The sequence below is a fragment of the Schistocerca gregaria genome, chromosome 4, assembly GCF_023897955.1.
Source record: "Schistocerca gregaria isolate iqSchGreg1 chromosome 4, iqSchGreg1.2, whole genome shotgun sequence".
Classification (NCBI taxonomy): Eukaryota; Metazoa; Arthropoda; class Insecta; order Orthoptera; family Acrididae; genus Schistocerca; species Schistocerca gregaria.
Window position 1 is genome coordinate 614,646,471 of NC_064923.1, and position 19,871 is coordinate 614,666,341.

Sequence of the window (19,871 nt, forward strand, 5' to 3'; positions counted from 1 at the left end):
ACTATCTGATTCATTTATTTTACCTCATTATCCATTATTTCAATCATTCCTTTGTGGAGCTAGTGGCGTATAAACTTGTACTGCTATGGTGAGTGTTGGCTTCATATTTATTTTGGCTACAAAACTGTGTTCACTATGCTGTTGATGGTATCTAAACCTCATTCTCATTTTATTAATCATTATTAGTACTACTCTTGCATTACCTCTGTTTTATTTTATATTGCTATCCCTTAAACATCTGACCAGAAGTCCTGTTCTTTCCGCCACCACCCTTTGCTAATTACTACTATGTCTAATTTCAACCTACTCATTTCCATTTTTATAATATATCTACCAGATTAAGATTCCTAATTTAAATGGACTGATAAAAAACTACTCACCAAGTGATGTCAGGGGAAAACACATCCAAAAGGGTAACTATTACAATCTTTTGGAGCCAGTGGATTGTTGGGACAGCACTGGACAAGATTTGAAATCCTGAGAGCTTAAAGGTGGAAGACAGGATAATATGCAAGAAAGAGATTACCACTAATGTTGTGCATGAGTTAATAAGAGTGAAAAGCTAAGTGTAGTACATGTAACAGAGGTAGGAGGGAAGTCAGTGAAAAATAGACAGGTCAGAAAATGAAAGTTGTAGAAACCTAAAATGGAGTGAAGAAAGGAGTACTTAGTGTGAAGAAGTGCTGAGATGGAAGGAATTAACATAAATTAAGGTCGGGTGGGTGGCAAGAACCAAGGACAGATTGTAGTGCAAATTCCCACCTGCGGAATTCTGAGAAGCTGGTGTCTGGGGGAAAAATCCAAATGAAACAGACGTGCACCAAGGTTATGATTGTCATGTTGTACAGTGTGCTCTGCAACAGGATATTGTGTGTTGCCAGTATACACCCTCTGCTGATGCCCATTCATCCTGACTTATAACTGGGTGGCAGTCATGCTTATGTAAAAGACCAAACAGTGTTTATATAACAGCTGGTATATGATACTTGTTGTTTCATAGATGGCTCTCCCTTTGATAGTATATGTTTTGCCAGTTGCACGGCTGGAATAGGTGCTGGTAGGAAGGTGCATAGGGCAAGTCTTGTGGAGGGGATGATTACAGGGGTAGGAGGCATAGGATGGGGAGATGAGTGCACAAGGAGTGTAGTGTCTGACAAGGATATTGTGGAGATTGGGAGGGCAATGAAAAATTATTCTAGGTTTGGTGGGCTAAGCCTCAGACAGAATGGACCTCATTTCAAGGCATAATTTTAAGAAGTCATGGCCTTGTTGAATTAGCTGATTAATACAGTCCAGACCAGGATAATACGGGGTGACATGTGGTGTGCTTCGAAGCTGTTTTTTCGAGTGATCAGCTGTACCAGGATTGTATGTGATGGCCCATGAAATCTTCTTTTGAACTAGGCTGTTGGGATAACTACATCTAGTAAAGGCTTAAGTGAGAGTGGTGTATTGCTGTAAAGAGTCTGCATCTGAACCAATATGTTTGTCTCAAATGCCAAGGCTGTACGGGAGGGTACGTTTGACATGGAGATGATGGCAACTGTCAAAATGTGAGTACTGTTGTTTGTTTGTAAGTTTGACGTGGATGGAAATGTGTAGCTGGCCTTTGGTGAAAAAGAGATCAACATTAAAGAAAGTGGCATGGGATTCAGAATATGCCCATGTGAAATTTAATTGGGAGAAGGTACTTTGAGATTCCATGAATTTTAACAAGTCATGTGGCAAAGATGTCATTAATGTATCTAAACCAAACCAGGGACTGAAAGCTTATGGATCCCAGGAAAGTCCCCTCCAAGTGACCCATGGAAAGGTTGGCCTAGGAAGTAGCCATTCTGGTTCCCATGGCTGTACCCCTGATCTGTTTGTATGTCTGCCCCTCAAAGGTGAAGTAATTGTTGGCAAGTATGAGGTTGATTAAGGTGGGCAAGAAAGATGTCATAGGTTTGGAATCATGTGGGCATTGACTGACACCATTCAGCAGCAGACAGACCACGTACATGGGGAATGGTGGTATAGAGGGATATGTATCAGTGTTGATAAACAAAGTGTGTGGTGGCAGTGGGATGGGCACAGATTTCAGGCAATCTAGGAAACAGTTGGTATCTCTAATATAGGAAAGAAGTGTTTGTAATATGGTTGCAGTTGTTGCTCAACTAAGGCAGACATATGTTTGGAGGGTGCTTTGAAGCCAGCAACAATAGGACAGCCTGGATGATTGATTTCCTTGTTGTCCCATCCGGTAAGTCTCCCTGACTGGGGCTTCTGGGTGCTTTTCTGAACTGTACCCCTTTACAAAAGCCTCTCTAATCCTTTTCCTTCATCCTTCTTCATTCCTATTCAACTCTTCTACCAGAAGAAGGAGCCAGTGGCTCCAAAAGCTTGTAATAGTTAAACCCAACCTTTTTGCATGTGTGTTCCCCTGCTGCCACTTTTATATATCTATTTACACTATATTGTCAATAACTGGCTATTTTTGAGTTTAAGAGTTCTGAAATTCTACTTCCTGACCACAAAATGCCAATTTTTATATTTCCTTATGACATCCTCCTGAATAGTCACCCCTTCTACCCCATCCCCCTCCACCCCCATGCCTCTGGAAACCTAGATATGGGCTATTTTATCTCCAGAATATTTTATCCAAAAGAATACTGTGATAATTAAGCCACTCAGTGGAGCTGCATGCCCTTGGGGAAAGAAGGCTGTGGATAGGTAATTGCTGTAGTTTTCTCTTGCTTTTTACCATTGAGATACTTTAAGCACAGTTAAGCCATACTGGCTAATAATACAAGGTCAGAGCAATCAATCATGTAGATTGTTGCACTTGCATCCACTAAAAAGTGTGCATCCTCTTTTCAGGAGCCACGGTTTAGTCTCACCTATCCATAGATACCCCACCAATGTGGTTGTCTGTATTGTTGAGCGATGCAAGCCACCTCACCTTGGAAAGGTCACTGGTTTAGTTGTGGGGTAGGTTAATCTTGTTTGAATATTATAAGAAACACATTTATACACTTGTAAAAATTATTAAAGTAATGGAAACAACATACATACTCACATCCATGCAAACACAACTCACACTCATATGACCTGTGTCTCTGGACTCAGCTGCCAGAGCTGTGTGAGAGTGAATTGCAGTTGTGTGAATATGTGTGTGTGTGTGTGTGTGTGTGTGTGTGTGTGTGTGTGAATTGTTTAATGCAGAAGAGGGCCTTTTTGGCTGAAAGTTTAGATTGTTAACAGTCTTTTTGTTGTGCCTGTCTGCAACTCAGCATCTCCCCTATATGGTGAGTAGCAGTCTATTCTTTCCATAATATTGGCATTATTCCATCTTGGATTTTCCATTATTAAAATAATTCATGCACATTATAGCTATATTTAATAGTTATAAAAAAGTAAGTAAATTAAATCTACATGAGGAATAGTAAGAAAGTAAACTGGAAAATCTGTCAAGGAACTGGTTTTAGATAAGACAAAATGATACATGACAGTATTTGTGAAAGAAAATGTATCTGCTAATTGCTTTGTAAACTTAACAGAGAATGTTGATTTAAAAGAAATATGGGAAACATTGCAGCATCTGAAACACATGATCAGTTTGTCATTCCATCTAGCCAAATGAAATTACAGAAGCAATTAACTCTTTGAAAATAATTGCTTCAACCTTCTGTCATTTTCAGTTTGGATTCCAGTAGCAGCTCTACACATTACAAGGAAAATACATCTTTCATATTACCAGACACATATAAAAATATTCAGATCAAAATTAATTAGTATTTTGCAAGCTTCATGTGTCCTAATTGTTATTTCTCCCTGTGATGTGGAACAAAAAGGTTTATAATTCCAAAAATCTTCTCCATGTAAAATATGGCTACATACTGCCCATTTACAAGAAGTAATTTACCTTCATGTTTACTGACTTTTATTCATAAAATGACCTATAAAAACATCACCATCAAAATTTTATAATATTTTGTATCAAAGTAAATCTCATCTCCTGTCATTATTTTTAAAATTTCTATGCTTTATAGGATTGAATATATAGGCAGAAATTGTTGTACGAGTGGTGATAAATAATTTTTTTCTTGGGCTGTTTCAGTTGAGAAAATGTGGAATTTGTTGTGGGACATCATTGACTATTTCTGCTTCAGCCACTACAGTGCCATGAAGTTCCATGAGTTGGCAGCACTATACCTAGCCTCCAAAATGGCATCTGTGGTGTAGGCGCAAACCAAGCAGAGAGCTGTCATTGGGTTTCTTTTGGTGGAAATCCAAAGCATCACATCTATTTTTAGGAGCTTGTAGAATGTCTACAGAGTTCTGACAGTGAACAGAAGCACGATGAGTTTCCAGAATGAGATTTTCACTCTGCAGCGTAGTGTGTGCCGATATGAAACTTTCTGGCAGATTAAAACTGTGTGCCGGACCGAGACTTGAACTCGGGACCTTTGCCTTTCGCGGGCAAGTGCTCGACCAACTGAGCTACCCAAGCACGATTCATGCCATGTCCTCAAAGCTTTACTTCTGCCAGTACCTCACCTCCTACCTTACAAACTTTACAGAAGCTCTCCTGCGAACCTTGCAGGACTAGCACTCCTGAAAGAAAGGATATTGCGGAGAAAGGGCTTAGCCACAGTCTGGAGGATGTTTCCAGAATGAGATTTTCACTTTGCAGCAGAGTATGTGCTGATATGAAACTTTCTGGCAGATTAAAACTGTGTGCTGGACCGAGGCTCGAACTTGGGACCTTTGCCTTAGCGAGTGCTCTACCAACTGAGGTACCCAAGCACGACTCACGCCCCATCCTCACAGCTTTACTTCTGCCAGTACCTTGTCTCCTACCTTCCAAACTTTATAGAAGCTCTCCTGCGAACCTTGCAGGAGCACTTGCCCACGAAAGGCAAAGGTCCCGAGTTCGAGTCTCAGTCCAGCGCACAGTTTTAATCTGACAGAAAGTGTCACGATGAGTTGTTTGGCAAGGGATCTGTCATCATTCCAACATTGTTATGCAGGCCTGTCTGATCTCCCATGTCCTCGCCAGCCACACACAGCTATAACTCATGCAATATTGGAACGTGTGGACATTCTCATTTGAGGTGATTGACAGATCACAGTCAAACACCTTGCTGCACAACTAGATGTACACAGTGCATGGATGTTGGGGAGGTTATTGATGCACCAAGATACTGGCTTCAACTTTGACCAGTAGAATGGTACCATGTGGGAATACAGGCCCTCCCAATAAAGTGGCATAAGCCCATTGCATTCAGTGGGGATTATGTTGATAAGCAAGGTCTTGTAGCGATAAGAGTCAGGAATAATACGGTGTTCTGTAATCCTGAATAAAACCAAACAGTTTTCAGAAAAAACTTAGTGAATGCCCCTCATACTTTGTACCTCAGTAACCTAAAGCAGGTAGTGTTGTTAGCCACCTTCATCTGTTTGAATAATGAATGGTTTTCTATCTACTTGTAGACCTCTTATCAGTGTGCCATAAGGTTCTGATATTGTCATGAGGTCTTATATTGCTGAAATGGAAGTCATTCTCTCAATTCATAATGAAAGCATTACAGTAACATTGACTCACTTAACAGAGCAAAACTTTTTAACTGCCTCTGAATTTGGCTTTCATCAAAGATTCCCCACAGAAAAAATACAAGGACTCACAAGTGGTCTTGGCAGAGCTAATCATTATCTTGTTGGTGTATTATTTGATCTTGCTAGAGCTGTTGGTTGTGTATACCACAAAATTTTACTTTTCATACTAAAGTGTTATAACATAATAATAATAATAATAATAATAATAATAATAATAATAATAATAATAATGATAATAATAGTAGTAGTATTAATGTGGCATTCCTCTTTCATGGATGGAGCTTTACCTTCATAAGAAAAAGGCTGTGGACCTCACTGACAGACTGTGTTACTGGCACAGAACTAAGCACAGAGACAGAAACATAACATGTGAAGTCTCCCAATGGTTTACACTGGGCCCACTCTTTGTAACCCATGTAAATGTTCCTGTAATGTCTCTAAGGCTTATAATGTTTGCTGATGACACAAGCATACTAATCCAAGTGTCTGATCTCAAGTTTGGCAGACATACAGGACTGAGTCCAGAATAGGGGAAAATATTGAAGATATCACTGGAATTGTACTATGTCAGCTTGTGGCTACAAATTTAACTATCTTTATTTAATAAATTCTATTGGCAGTAGCAATGCCTCTGCGACATTTTTTATTTTCAAAGTCTTCTAGCATATGAATGTGGTAGTATGTAAACACAACGCAACCACATAAATTAGTTGCCAGGAAAAAAACAAAGACTGTATGTTAAAACTAATATTGAAATTAAAATAATTTTAACACGTCATTCATCTTCTTCTTCAATATTATGAGCTTCCCCAGGCTCAGAGTGTGATACAGTCATGGTAAACTGCTGAAATAATTTTCTTGTGGCAGCAGAGCATCATATCAGAAAACTTTACCTCTGAAATTGGGAGTGGTGATGAATATGCATAGGGCGAGTCTTCAGCAGCCTGCCCTACACTTGGCCTGCAACCTCAAAACTTGTGCATCATATCAGTTGTATTGTAGTCTGAGTCATCTTAACCTTTTTCCATTTTTAGCTTTAACTCAGTTTTCGACCATAGATGAAGCTTGTTTGAAATCAAAGAAATCATTCTGTGACATCTCGCTTGCATAATAAATTTTTCCTGATTTGCTTGGCTCTTCCTGCTAGAGTCAAAATACATTAGGAAATTGAATACATACACAGAAATATTCAAAAAATTAGATTTGGTACTATATTTCATAAGACAGAGGGCCAATGTTTCTCTTTTATGAAAATGCAGATTAGCAAAAATGAAAATAAAATGAATTTAAAGAGGCAGATGGCAAAACAAGAGAGGTAGTAAAGAGATCCCAGCTTTCTTCGTCACACACTGTTTAAGACATTAAACAAGCAGTGGCCACTTTTCTCAACATGGCCACTTTACCCTTCTTCCTCCTACATGTTACTCTTATTGTCCTTTCTCATCCTAAAACATTTAATCTATACATTCACAGAAAAAAAAATATTTCAACCTCTTCTGGCTTATCCTTACAATATTACTAAACTTTTCATAGTATCAAGGCTTATAATGCCATTTTTCATGAGGACCCTATGTATTATGGGGTGTGACTCAGTGCATGGGGTGGAGAGCCCAGGTAAACAGCAGCAGGTGCATAATACTGGAGTTAAACATTTGGCCCTCAGACCCTGATGAAACGCTACAGTGGTTTCTAATCCTGACATAATGTAAGAAAAGTAGGGAAATTTTAAACCAAACAATGTAAGGAATCCCATGAGTGAACCTGTTGAATCACTGCTGCACCTATCTTCCATCAGTGTGCTGTGCACCTTCTTGGTCATTGTTGACCCACCAGTAACCAATCATCCCACTTCTGGCATGAAATATAGAAGGTGGAAGCAGAATCGTCCCACACTGGGCACCAAAATGTAGGACGTCATAGGCAACTGGTGCAGTAGCCATGCAAGGCCCTGTACAGCTGAGGACCAAGGCCAGCCAGCCATGTATTCTCTCTTAAAAACAGCAGGGCCTTAGCTGGGTCTGACATGTGGACTGATGACTGGAGAGCATAGTTAGGTGAACAGTGGAATGCAGGTGGTCTGAGTTGGGCAGCAGTCATTGGTTTGTGACCTGCTAGCAGCAGTACTTATAATGATGACTTCAACTGACATGGCTGTCCATCACCTGGTTGGTCAAACAATGATGAGCTGGTATGGCTGCTGCTGATTTCTGCTGTTTACCTTGGTGAGTGTGCCATGACATATCATCTGGAATGTATCAGTGACCTCCCGGTTGTCACAATTGAGTTGCAGTACTCCTGCAGGCTATGTCACCCATTGGCAGCAGTTGTGGTCTGTCATCACAGAAATGTTGCGAAGCTGCTGACCATGCAGTCCCCTAAAAGGTGTAGATATTCGACCATACATTGTTGTTAAACCAAAATATGAAGTGGATGATGTAGCATAAATTATTGACCGTACACTGTCCTTCTGTCCAAGCTTTGGTAGCCAAAGCCACTGCAAAGAGAAAATTTCCTTCCAGAATTTGAATAGTAATGATGCTTAGTGGAAATCAAACAGTGGAAAATCTAGGTTGTGATACCAAAAATATTATGAAAAGGATAAATTGCTGCTCACTGTAAAGATGGCACACTGAGTTGCAGATAGGAACAATGAAGAAACTGTTGAATATTGAGCTTTCAGCTAAAGCCTTCTTTAAAAACATGCACATTTACACAAACAAGTACACCTCACACACACACACACACACACACACACACACACACATGACCAAATGACTGCTACCTCTGGCCATTGTGGTCAAAATGCATGCTCTTTGAGAACAATGTAGTGGCAGTGGGGAGTCTGGTGCGTCGCATTGTACACCTCACGTGATACATGCTTCACCCACTGTCCCTGCTGTTGAGACATCTTTGAGGGTACCGGGCGCAGTTGTGCCACCCTCTCACCAAGGGGAGTGGCGGGTTCAGCGGCGTTCACAGCACACGGGGCGGAGGGTCAATGTGGAGGCTGGCTGTGTGGCGTCGCCCACTCTGAGTGGACATGTGGCTGCTGCTTCAGTAGGGTCCGAGCAGGCACACGGGGGAAGGTGTTTATTAGTGATTGGGAGCTCCAACGTTAGGCGGATGATGGAGACCCTTAGGAAAATAGCGGAAAGGTTGGGGAAAAAGGCCAGTGTTCACTCTGTCAGCTTGCTTGGGGTCTCATCTGGGATGTGGAGGAGGCCCTTCCGGCGGCGATAGACAACACTGGGTGCACCCGACAGCAAATTGTTGCTCATGTCAGCACCAATGACTCCTACCGTCTGAGTTCAGAGGTCATCCTTAGTTCATACAGGCGGTTGGTGAAGTTGGTGAAGGCGGAAAGCCTCACTCGTGGGGTGGAATCTCAGCTAACTATTTGTAGTATCGTTCCCAGAACCGATCGCGGTCCTCTGGTTTGGAGCCAAGTGGAAGGCTTAAACCAGAGGCTCAGACAGTTCTGCAGATATCTGGGGTGAAAATTTCTTGACCTCCGCTATCGAGTGGAGAATTGTAGGGTCCCCCTGAATAGGTCAGGCATGCACTACATGCAGGAAGCTGCTACAAGGGTAGCGTAGTACGTGTGGAGTGCAAATGTGGGTTTTTTTGGTTAGAGAATTCCCTCCCTAGGCCAGACAAGATGCCTCCTGAGATGCGGCAAGGTAGGAGTAAGCATAATGCAACAGGGAATAACTATATTAATGTGCTAATAGTAAACTGCAGGAGCATCTATAGAAAGGTCCCAGAACTGCTCTCATTAATAAATGGTCACAATGCACACATAGTACTAAGGAAGTTTGCTGAAACCAGATGTAAACACTAATGAAATTCTAAACTCAGATTGGAATGTATACCGCAGAGACAGGCTGGGCATTGAAGGGGGAGGCGTGTTTATAGTGATAAGAAGTGCAGTAGTATTGAGGGAAATTTACGGAGATCAGAAATGTGAAATTATTTGGGTGAAGGTCATGGTTAAAGCAGGCTCAGACATGATAATTGGATGTGTCATAGGCCGTCTGGCTCAGCAGCTGTTGTGGCTGAGCACCTTAAAGATAATTTGGAAAATATTTCAAGTAGATTTTCCCACCATGTTATAGTTCTGGGTGGAGATTTTAATTTGCCGGATATAGACTGGCAGACTCAAATGTTTATAATGGGTGGCAGGGACAAATAATCCAGTGAAATTTTTTAAGTGCTTTATCTGAAAACTACCTTGAGCAGTTAAACAGAGAACCGACTCTTGGCGATAACATATTAGACCTTCTGGTGACAAACAGATCCAAACTATTTGAAACAGTTAACACAGAACAGGGAATCAGCGATCATAAAGTGGTTACTGCATTGATGATTTCAGCTGTAAATAGAAATATTTAAAAAAGGTAGGAAGATTGTTTTGTTTAGCAAAAGTGACAGAAAGCAGATTTCAGTGTACCTGATGGCTCAACACAAAAGTTTTGTCTCAAGTACAGATAGTGTCGAGGATCAGTGGACAAAGTTCAAAACCATTGTACAATATGCGTTAGATGAGTATGTGCCAAGTAAGATCATAAGAGATGGAAAAGAGCCACCGTGATACAACAACCGAGTTAGAAAACTGCTGCGGAAGCGATGTGAACTGCACAGGAAATGTAAACATAACCAAAGCCCTGCAGAAAGTACAGTTCTATGTACTGACTTGGCAAAAAATCCTAAGAAATTTTGGTGTTAAGCCAAATTGGTAGGTGAATCAAAACAAAATGTCCAGACACTCTGTGACCAAAATGGTACTGAAACAGAGAATGACAGACTAAAGGCCGAAATACTAAATGTCTTTTTTCAAAGTTGTTTCACAGAGGAAGATTGCACTGTAGTTCCATCTCTAGACTGTCGCACAGATGACAAAATGGTAGATATCGAAATAGACGACAGAGGGATAGAGAAACAATTAAAATCGCTGAAAAGAGGAAAGGCCACTGGACCTGATGGGATACTAGTTTGATTTTACACAGAGTACACAAAGGAATTTGCCCCCCTTCTTGAAGCAGTGTACCATAGGTCTCTAGAACAGTGTAGCATCCCCAAAGATTGGAAAAGGGCACAGATCATCCCCATTTTCAAGATGGACGTCAAACAGATGTGCAGAATTATAGACCTATAGCTCTAATGTCAATCAGTTGTAGAATTTTGGAACATGTATTATGTTTGAGTATAATGACTTTTCTGGAGACTAGAAATCTACTCTGTAGGAATCAGCATGGGTTTCGAAAAAGTCGGTCATGTGAAACTATTTGTCCATGAGACTCAGAGGGCCATAGACACTGGTTTACAGGTAGTTGCCGTGTTTCTTGACTTCCTCAAGGCATTCGATACAGTTCCCCACAGTTGTTTAATGAACAAAGTAAGAGCATACAGACTATCAGACCAATTGTGTGATTGGATTGAAGAGTTCCTAGATAACAGAATGCAGCATGTCATTCTCAATGGAGGGAAGTCTTCCGAAGTAAGAGTGATTTCAGGTGTGCCGCAGGGGAGTGTCATAGGACCGTTGCTATTCACAATATACATAAATGACCTGGTGGATGACATCGGAAGTTCACTGAGACTTTTTGCAGATGATGCTGTGGTATATTGAGGTTGTAACAATGGAAAATTGTACTGAAATGCAGGAGGATTTGCAGCGAATTGACACATGGTGCAGGGAATGGCAATTGAATCTCACTGTAGAAAAGTGTAATGTACTGTGAATACATAGAAAGATAGATCCCTTATCATTTAGCTACAAAATAGCAGGTCAGCAACTGGAAGCAGTTAATTCCATAAATTATCTGGGAGTATGCATTAGGAGTGATTTAAAATGGGATGATCATATAAAGTTTATCGTCCGTAAAGCAGATGCGAGACTGAGATTCATTGGAAGAATCCTAAGGAAATGCAATCTGAAAACAAAGGAAGTAGGTTACAGTACACTTGTTTGCCCACTGCTTGAATACTGCTCACCAGTGTGGGATCCGTACCAGATAGGGATGATAGAAGAGAGAGAGAAGATCCAACGGAGAGCAGCACACTTCATTACAGGATCATTTAGTAGTCGCGAAAGCATTACAGAGATGATAGAAAAACTCCAGTGGAAGACTCTGCAGGAGAGACGCTCAGTAGCTCGGTACGGGCTTTTGTTGAAGTTTCGAGAACATACCTTCACCAAGGAGTCGAACAGTATATTGCTCCCTCCTACTTATATCTCGCGAAGAGACCATGAGGATAAAATCAGAGAGATTAGAGCCCACACAAAGGCCTACTGACAATCCTTCTTTCCATGAACAATACAAGACTGGAACAGAAGGAAGAACCAACAGAGGTACTCAAGGTAACCTCCGCTACACACCATCAGGTGGCTTGTGGAGTATGGATGTAGATGTAGAATTCTTTCACAGATAGTGCTCTTAACCAGCAAAGACTTAAAGATAATTGTAATGCCACTTTCATGTCTTTCTCTCTTCCTGCACTTTGAAATGGATACTGCCATCAGATTATCTTGTTGCCACAAACAATTGATAGCCATGTTGCCTATCACATTGAAGAATGTTACATTTATTTTGTCAGCCTCACTTCCAAGATTCAGCTCATGCCTCAGATTACCACTGTTCTATATTGCTCACCGAGATTTGGGGTTTGCAACACTGGACTGCATTTCAGAAGCAACATGTGTTTTAGACACTGATTCAATGTATGTCAACTGCTCTGCTACTTGGAAGGACAGGCTGAGCTAGTCAGTGACATTATCCTCTTTCTGCCACATGCAAACAGATACAGCCCAGAAAGACAGTTCTCTTGTAGAGACTTTCTTGAACCCTGGAGTAACAGCTGCAGGAGGTCATCTATGAACAGTGACTCCACAACAGCACACCCTCATGACTTTGGTGCTACCTTCGCATAGCTATTGATCATAATGCTTGACATGCCTGGATCATTAAATTACTGACTCTGTTGCAACTGGCAATGATTGCACATGAGTCTGTATCTCTAGGAAAACGATTTCTGTTGGTAGATTGTATGCCACTGGCAGATATTGAACAGAAAGTCAGATGCCATAATATGTGGCACTGGGCCAAGAACATCTCCCACACCACCCAATCCTGCCCAAGCTAGCTTGACACAACATGAGGATGATGTCATGTCACCTACACAGTTGGCAACATGCCATAACATGACCACCTTGCCTGCATCACTTAGCAATGATGGGACTGATGTCATAGCTGGCCCATGGCTGTTGGTGCACTGGTTTCAGAGTCAGTTCAGACATGACACTCACAAATATTACACTCCCTCTGAGTACCCAAAAGATGTCAGCTGGACAAAAAATTCACTTTGGTCCATCACAATGAGTAAAGCTACCCACCCCATCCACAAATAGAGCAAACATATGCTGCAATGACGACACCTACATAAGGATGTCTCTTCATGCCCTATGTCACAATACAACACTACTTTTCCTTTAGTGCACATGGACTCTGACATAAGTTCATTATCTTCTGATGGCACATCAATAAACCAACATCGGGACACTGACTTCACTTGGTGAATAACTCAGAGATACCAATCTGTGGTATGACTACTCGCATCATTCACCTATTGGCAAACCTTCATTGCACCTAGACATTCATGATGAACCACTTAGAACAAGTTCTAGTCACACTATGACAAGGTGTTCTGTCATTAAAGAAGCAAAGTCACAACTTTGACAATGGAGGTGACGTTCTTAGGCCATACACTCAATGCATCAGATATCAGTCCAACATCAGAATGCATGGAGATGGTGAAAAACCTTGTACTCCCAGAAATTTTCTATGTCCTACATCAATTCCCCAGAATTTTTAACTTCTACTGCCAAGACCTTCCTCATGCAGTCACATTGCTGTCACCTCTCACAAACACCTTATCAGGAAAAGATAATATGACAGCCAAGCTCCATAGTCAGTGAATATGACAGAAGCATTCCATTGCACAAAGAACTGTGTAGCAGAAGCCATTACTTTCAAACACTTTTACCTTGAAGCACAACTCACACTCACAGCTGATGCAAGTGACACTGTGATGGGGCTGTGCTTCAGCAGGTGGTAGATAGGGTACCACTAACTGCTTCAGTTCTTCTTAAGGAAACTGTCCCTCTCACATTCAAAGAGTTTAGTTTTCAGCTGTGGGCTCCTCACAGTATACATGGGGGTCACATCCTCGTGAGGATACTGGGCGTCACCAAGTGACCATGTGTGTGGACCATAAACCTCTGCTGAATCAGGATCCCACCTAAGGATTCCAGACCATAATGATGCAGACATTTAAACTTTATAGCACAGTACATCCCTGACATATGTCCATGGGGTGGACCATATCAGTGCAGTCTACCTTTCAAGAATCAGCATAATTTCTCTCCAGTATGACTATGAGCACATGGAAACTGAACAAACAAACGACTCAAGCATTGATGACCTCAACAAGAGTGACACAAACCTTCACATCAAAATCAGTCACTTACCATGTCTCACACAACCCTAATTCATGATTTTTCACAGAACTGGCCATAACTCTAGTGCCTCTTACAGTGTTTCACAAAATATTCAATCAGTTGCACAACCTGAGTCACCCTGGTGTTGAGGCGACAGTCTGCCTAGTGACAGAGAGATTCATTTGGGTAAATATCAAATGAGACTGCCACTGTTAGATGTACACAATTGGAGAGTTGATTACAAATGCAATTACAAAGAATATTAATTGCAGAGGAAGACATAAAAATAAATAACCAATGAAAATACATTGCTTGTTAATAACTTTTAAGCTGTTTCTCAAGATAGTGTGTTCTTTTGTTATTGGATTTTTAGATTACCGCTTTGTTAATTAGAAGCATCGATTTTTCATGCTAACATCTCTGCAGTCTCTAGTTATTTATTACTTCAATTTCTTGATTAGTTACTTAATTTAGTATTTGTACATAATTTTATCAATGACAACAATCCACCGATAATTATGACAACATATGTCATTCCAGAACATTCAACATGCCTTCCCAATGAATATCAAGTTTTTTTATCAAATAGGACAGAATGATATATATATGTACAGACACACGTACAAGGCCTTAGGAACCACTGAATTGTCTGATAACTATCTGGATGCATATAAAAAATGGTGGTATTGGACATTTCATATGAGTCCTGGTGGAGGCTGCACCATTATAGCTAGTAGATGAAACAGAGTCAACCAACATATTTCACTTTGCACCAAGTATGTACTACTATTTACAAGTCAAACACAGAACCAAAGGTATAAAAACTACCAAGAGATGCAAATCTATGATAAAGATAAATATTTTCAAAGATGCATTCACAGGAAGTTATGTGATTAACCGTCAAATGTTTTTAAAGTCATTTTCCAAAAAAATATAGAAAAATAATTATGTAACTACTCATAATATTAATTTTAAATGTACTTGCAACATCTAGAAAATTACAGTTACTGTTTTTATTGTGGCCTTCTGTCCAAATACTAGTCTAATGCAGCTCTAAATGCTACTTAATCCTGCATAAGCCTCCTTATCTCCAAATAACTACTGCAACTTACATCCTTCTGAATCTTCTCCCTGTGTTCATCTCTTTGTCTCCTTTTATGATTTTTACCTGCACACTTCCCTCCAATATGAAATTAATGATCCCTTGATGTCTCAAAATGTGTCCTATCAACTGATCCCCTCTTTTAGTCAAGTTATGGCACAGTTTCTTGTCTCCCCCTATTCTATTCAGTGCCACCTCATTAGTTATGTGATCTAGCCATATAATTTCCAACATTCTTCTGTAGCACCAGATTTCAAAAGCTTCTATTATCCTCTTGTCTAAACTGTTTATTACCCATGTTTCACTTCCATACATGACTACACTCCAGCCAAATACCTTTAGATAAGTCTTCCTAACACTTGAGTCTATGTTTAAAGTAAATAAATTTCTCTCCTACAGACATGCTTTTCTCGCCATTGCCAGTATACATGTTATATCCTCTTGACTTTGGCAATCATCGCTTATTTCGCTACCAAAACAGCAAAACTATCTACTACTTTAAGTGTCTCACTTCCTAATCTAGTTCCCTCAGCATCACCTGATTTAATTCAGCTTAATTCTATTGTCCTTGTCATGTTTTTGTTGATTTTCATTTTATAACATTCACTCAAGACACTGTCCATTCTGGTCAACTGCTCTTCCAAGCCTTTTGCTGTCTCTAATAGAATTACCTCATTGGCAAAACTCAAGGTTTTTATTTCTTGTCCCTGGACTTTACATTCCACTCCAAATTTCTCTTTGGGTTTCTTTACTGTTTGCTCAGTGTACAGACTGAATAACATCTGGTACTGGCTGCAAACATGTTTCACTCCTTTGTCAACTACTGCTTCCCATTCAGGCCCTCTGATTGTTATAATTGCCATCTGGTTTCAGTTCAAGTTGTAAATAGAAATGTCTGTATTTGAAGTGAATTTGTTTGTATGTTTCAAGTACTCCAGTTATTTGTGTGCATCATCAAGTACAAAGAAATCTAAATGATTCATTGATCAATTCTATTACAGGATTCATGATGTTTTCGCCCAAAATCAGTCTTGCCTAGGACAATGATACAGTGTTATTATTCCATGGCATTTCCTATATTAGATTGTTGGGCTAACAACCAGCTGGGAGAAGTATGCCAGTGTCAAGATTTTTGTGCCTACTTTTATGAGGTTCTGAATACATTCCTAGACACTCATTTCTGAGGGAAAGTAGTTACTGTTAATATGTTATGCTTTCTGATGCAGATCTGCCCAAATCTTTGGTACATACCACAGTGGGGAGTATTCTAAACAGTTCTGTTTTTAAACATTTTGTGTGAATGAAATTCTGACCCACTCCACTTTTTAAATGCTCTGTGTGAAAGAAGTTTCAACATATTCCAATTTTTGAAAGAGCTGAGTCACTGAAGAGCTTGAGAGAGTGTAGCAGTTCTGTCTGCTTTGTTTATCTCTTTGTTTGTTGTCCTCAGTGTCAATGTACTGGCGGAAAAATGGGTTGTGGATTCCAACACTGACTACTGTAAATAATGGAGCTGGCTCTTCACAACACCCTAATAATACACAGTTATATGGCCAGTGCACTAATGCTTAACATTCAATAAGCCTCATTAATACTTTGCAGATAAACCTCCATATGCTGCTACAATAGTTTACTGTTGAAAATCTACGAGCAGTAAAATCCTAACCACAAAGTTCACAGTTCTTGAAGAAAAAACGGATGTATGGAGAAGGCACTGTCAGTGTTTTAACACATGGCCTATTGGTGTAACACTTATTTCACTGTTAAGTTGATGCATTGTTGTCATTCTAAGCAACACAAATTCCTCATCTGAAACTCATCTGTGGACTGACTGTCTTGTGAGCAAAATTTCAGCCCTTATATATCCTCACAATAATAGTGGCTGAAACTACATATTTTTCAAAGTTAAATTTGCAGAAACATTAAATTAATAGAATACATCAAAACATCTAATTCAGAGAGTTAAGCTAAATTAATAGTTTAAATTATGAAATTAACATATATCATTATGCAAACAATACCTTTGACAAAACTGTTTATTACTTTGTTTCCGATTAAAGCCAAATAGATACTTAAAGAATACTGGCATTTTATCTTCCAAATGTATATAATTAGCAGAGAATTTATATTTGTTTGTACGTCAACAGTAGAAATTAAGTTATGAAACAATTACTGATTTCTCCCTATAATGAAATATACTAATTAGAAATAGTCAAAATAAATTATAAAACGAATTACATCCATCAAACTAGGCACAAAATTAGAGCTGGTGTTATTTACTTTAAAACTGAGGGTCAACCTTTCTCTTTTATGGAAATACAGATTATACTCACGTACGTTAACAGTAATTAGTCAAAAATGAAAAATGAATTTTAGGGATGCAGATAGCAAAACAAAAGGAGAGGTAAAAATATCCCAGCTTCCTGTGTCACAAGAAGGCTGATAATTGCTTCCAGTTTATGATGGCTGCTAAAGTAAAATGTGAAAGACACAATTACAGAATGGAAAGTCACGTATGAGAATATTCCATCAGTTGAAATCACAACACTTCCACTAAAGTCTCAACATGTGTGCGTAACATGTTTCTCATGTGTATGTGATATCATTTAATATTGGTATGGTAGTAGCTATCAAGGAGTGGGTAGCTGCTGGACTATCATGAATTCAGACATCCTTTAAAACAGTTGGTACACAACAGTCATTAGCAAACATATAGTCCGACCCCTTTGTATTTCTTTTTTTTTTTCTTTTTAACAGTACCTGCTAGAAGGCTTACTCTTGATAATATTGACACTGATCCAACATCAGGGGTAAAATACTGGTGATACAGTAGTGCCAAATTTGAGATCAAAGCAACTATAATATCAATTAAAAGTTTAAGCTCAAACTTGATAACTGTTTGTGATAAAAAGTGCAGTTGGCCTTAGACTCTGATATAAGATACATGTAACATAAGCAAATATATTATCTTGTGATGCCTGTTGCATCATGTGATGTAACAAGGCCAAAACTTATGAAGAAGATATTTTTACAATTATCAAAACTGTGGTCAAGGGATAATAAACTTTTATTTGCAACTGGTTGACTGATTTTTCAATCTATTGTGAATTACACAGTTGCTGTTTTGCAGCTACTTTTAAGGCTTTAAATATTATTTTAGCTGTGTTACATTTTAACTTGAAAATCACTAGCTATGTTGGTTTGTATGACACATCTACGCTATAGACATATTATCTAAGCTTGGTAAAATTAGCTGGAACTTAGAGTCACAAATCATTTATAAATAGATTAGCTTTTGATAGTTTTTGCACTTTCTTAAACAGGCAGTAGTAATCCAAGTACCTCAACACATGTCTGTAGAATTCTTATTATTTGTCTCATGCATTTCAGTTGTGTGTCACATTACTTTGATTTAATATTCTTATGATAAAAGTTCCATTGAACTAACATTCTGTTTGATAACAGTTTCAGTAACTATAATTAAAACATATGATTACTACTATAATAAAATCATAAAACATTTCATGTGAATAATACCTTGAATTTACAGATGTCTTAGAAGAACTGTGAATACATTACACAACAACGTGCAGTATCTAAAACAGAAGCTAAGTGAAAGTAATGGCCATTCCAACATGAGATGTTACACTTGTCCAGTTATAAAAGTGCTACAGAAATGCCGTTCATCTACAGAGTATTGCCCAAATAAATCAAGGGAGATGTGAAAATGCAGTAAGATTGTGCAAATACTGTAAGATACTGACTATGGTGTCATGTCATTCATATTTTGACAGAACTGACTGTCTCTTCAAGTAGCAAAATTTGAATACAGTGTGAAGTGAATAGTTGAAACGCTTGTCTTAATGTGTTCAACATATTTATGGCAGTTCAAGAAGAGTGACTTTTAGGTTAGGAACATTAAATAGGTACCAGATGTGTTTAGTGTCACTGATATTATTAAGTAGTGTGTATATTTTCATAAGACTAATATCACACAAATCTACATCAAATTATATAAAACACATTACATTTTACATAATTTATGTGTCTGCCTGAAATCTTTGTGAATATTCTTGTTACTAGTTTGTGCTTTGACAAAAAATCATAATTGATCATCTCATGTCTTGTGTATCTCACTTTCTGCTTTAATGTAGGAATCAATTTACAAAATTTTTGTATGAGACCAAATTTGTTAATTAAATCTTCAGTAATTGTCAATCACAACTTTAATGCCAGTCTTTAACTCAATTTCTCTCACTGTTTGACATATTCAGTGTTTATCTTCCAGATTTGTAGAACCTGAGCCCACAGACTGTACTTGTTTAAATTTTTTAATTTTTTGTTGGGAAAACATCACAGAATTACCCAGAATATTTCTGTACGAGTAAGGAAACTAAACAGCTCTCCAAACAGTGATAATTGGAGCCAGCAAAACTGGAAGTATTGATATGGCTTTTGAATGCTTATAAGGAATCTACATGTGCATCAACATTTACATTAACATCTGTATCAAAAGCTACCTTAAGTGGTGTTTCTTAGAAGTTCTTCAAGTATCACTCTCACTTCCATTGCTTTTCTGTGCCAGTCACAAATGGCGCATGATAAGAACGATTGCTGGTAAGACTCTGAATGAGTTTTAATCTCCCTAATTTTTACCTTTGTTATCTTTTCATG

The 19,871-nt window shown here is 39.0% G+C and overlaps 1 protein-coding gene across 1 annotated transcript in view; it reads left to right on the forward strand.

Annotated features, from left to right (window-relative positions):
- The window catches only part of LOC126267834 (centromere-associated protein E-like), a 536,568-nt gene extending 517,160 nt beyond the window's left edge, over positions 1-19,408 (forward strand). Inside the window, exon 22 of the mRNA XM_049973138.1 lies at positions 18,748-19,408. Within this exon, the coding sequence (XP_049829095.1) occupies positions 18,748-18,922 (175 nt within the window). The 3' untranslated portion in view covers positions 18,923-19,408. The remainder of the gene's footprint in view (positions 1-18,747) is intronic.
- The last annotated feature ends 463 nt before the right edge of the window (positions 19,409-19,871 follow it).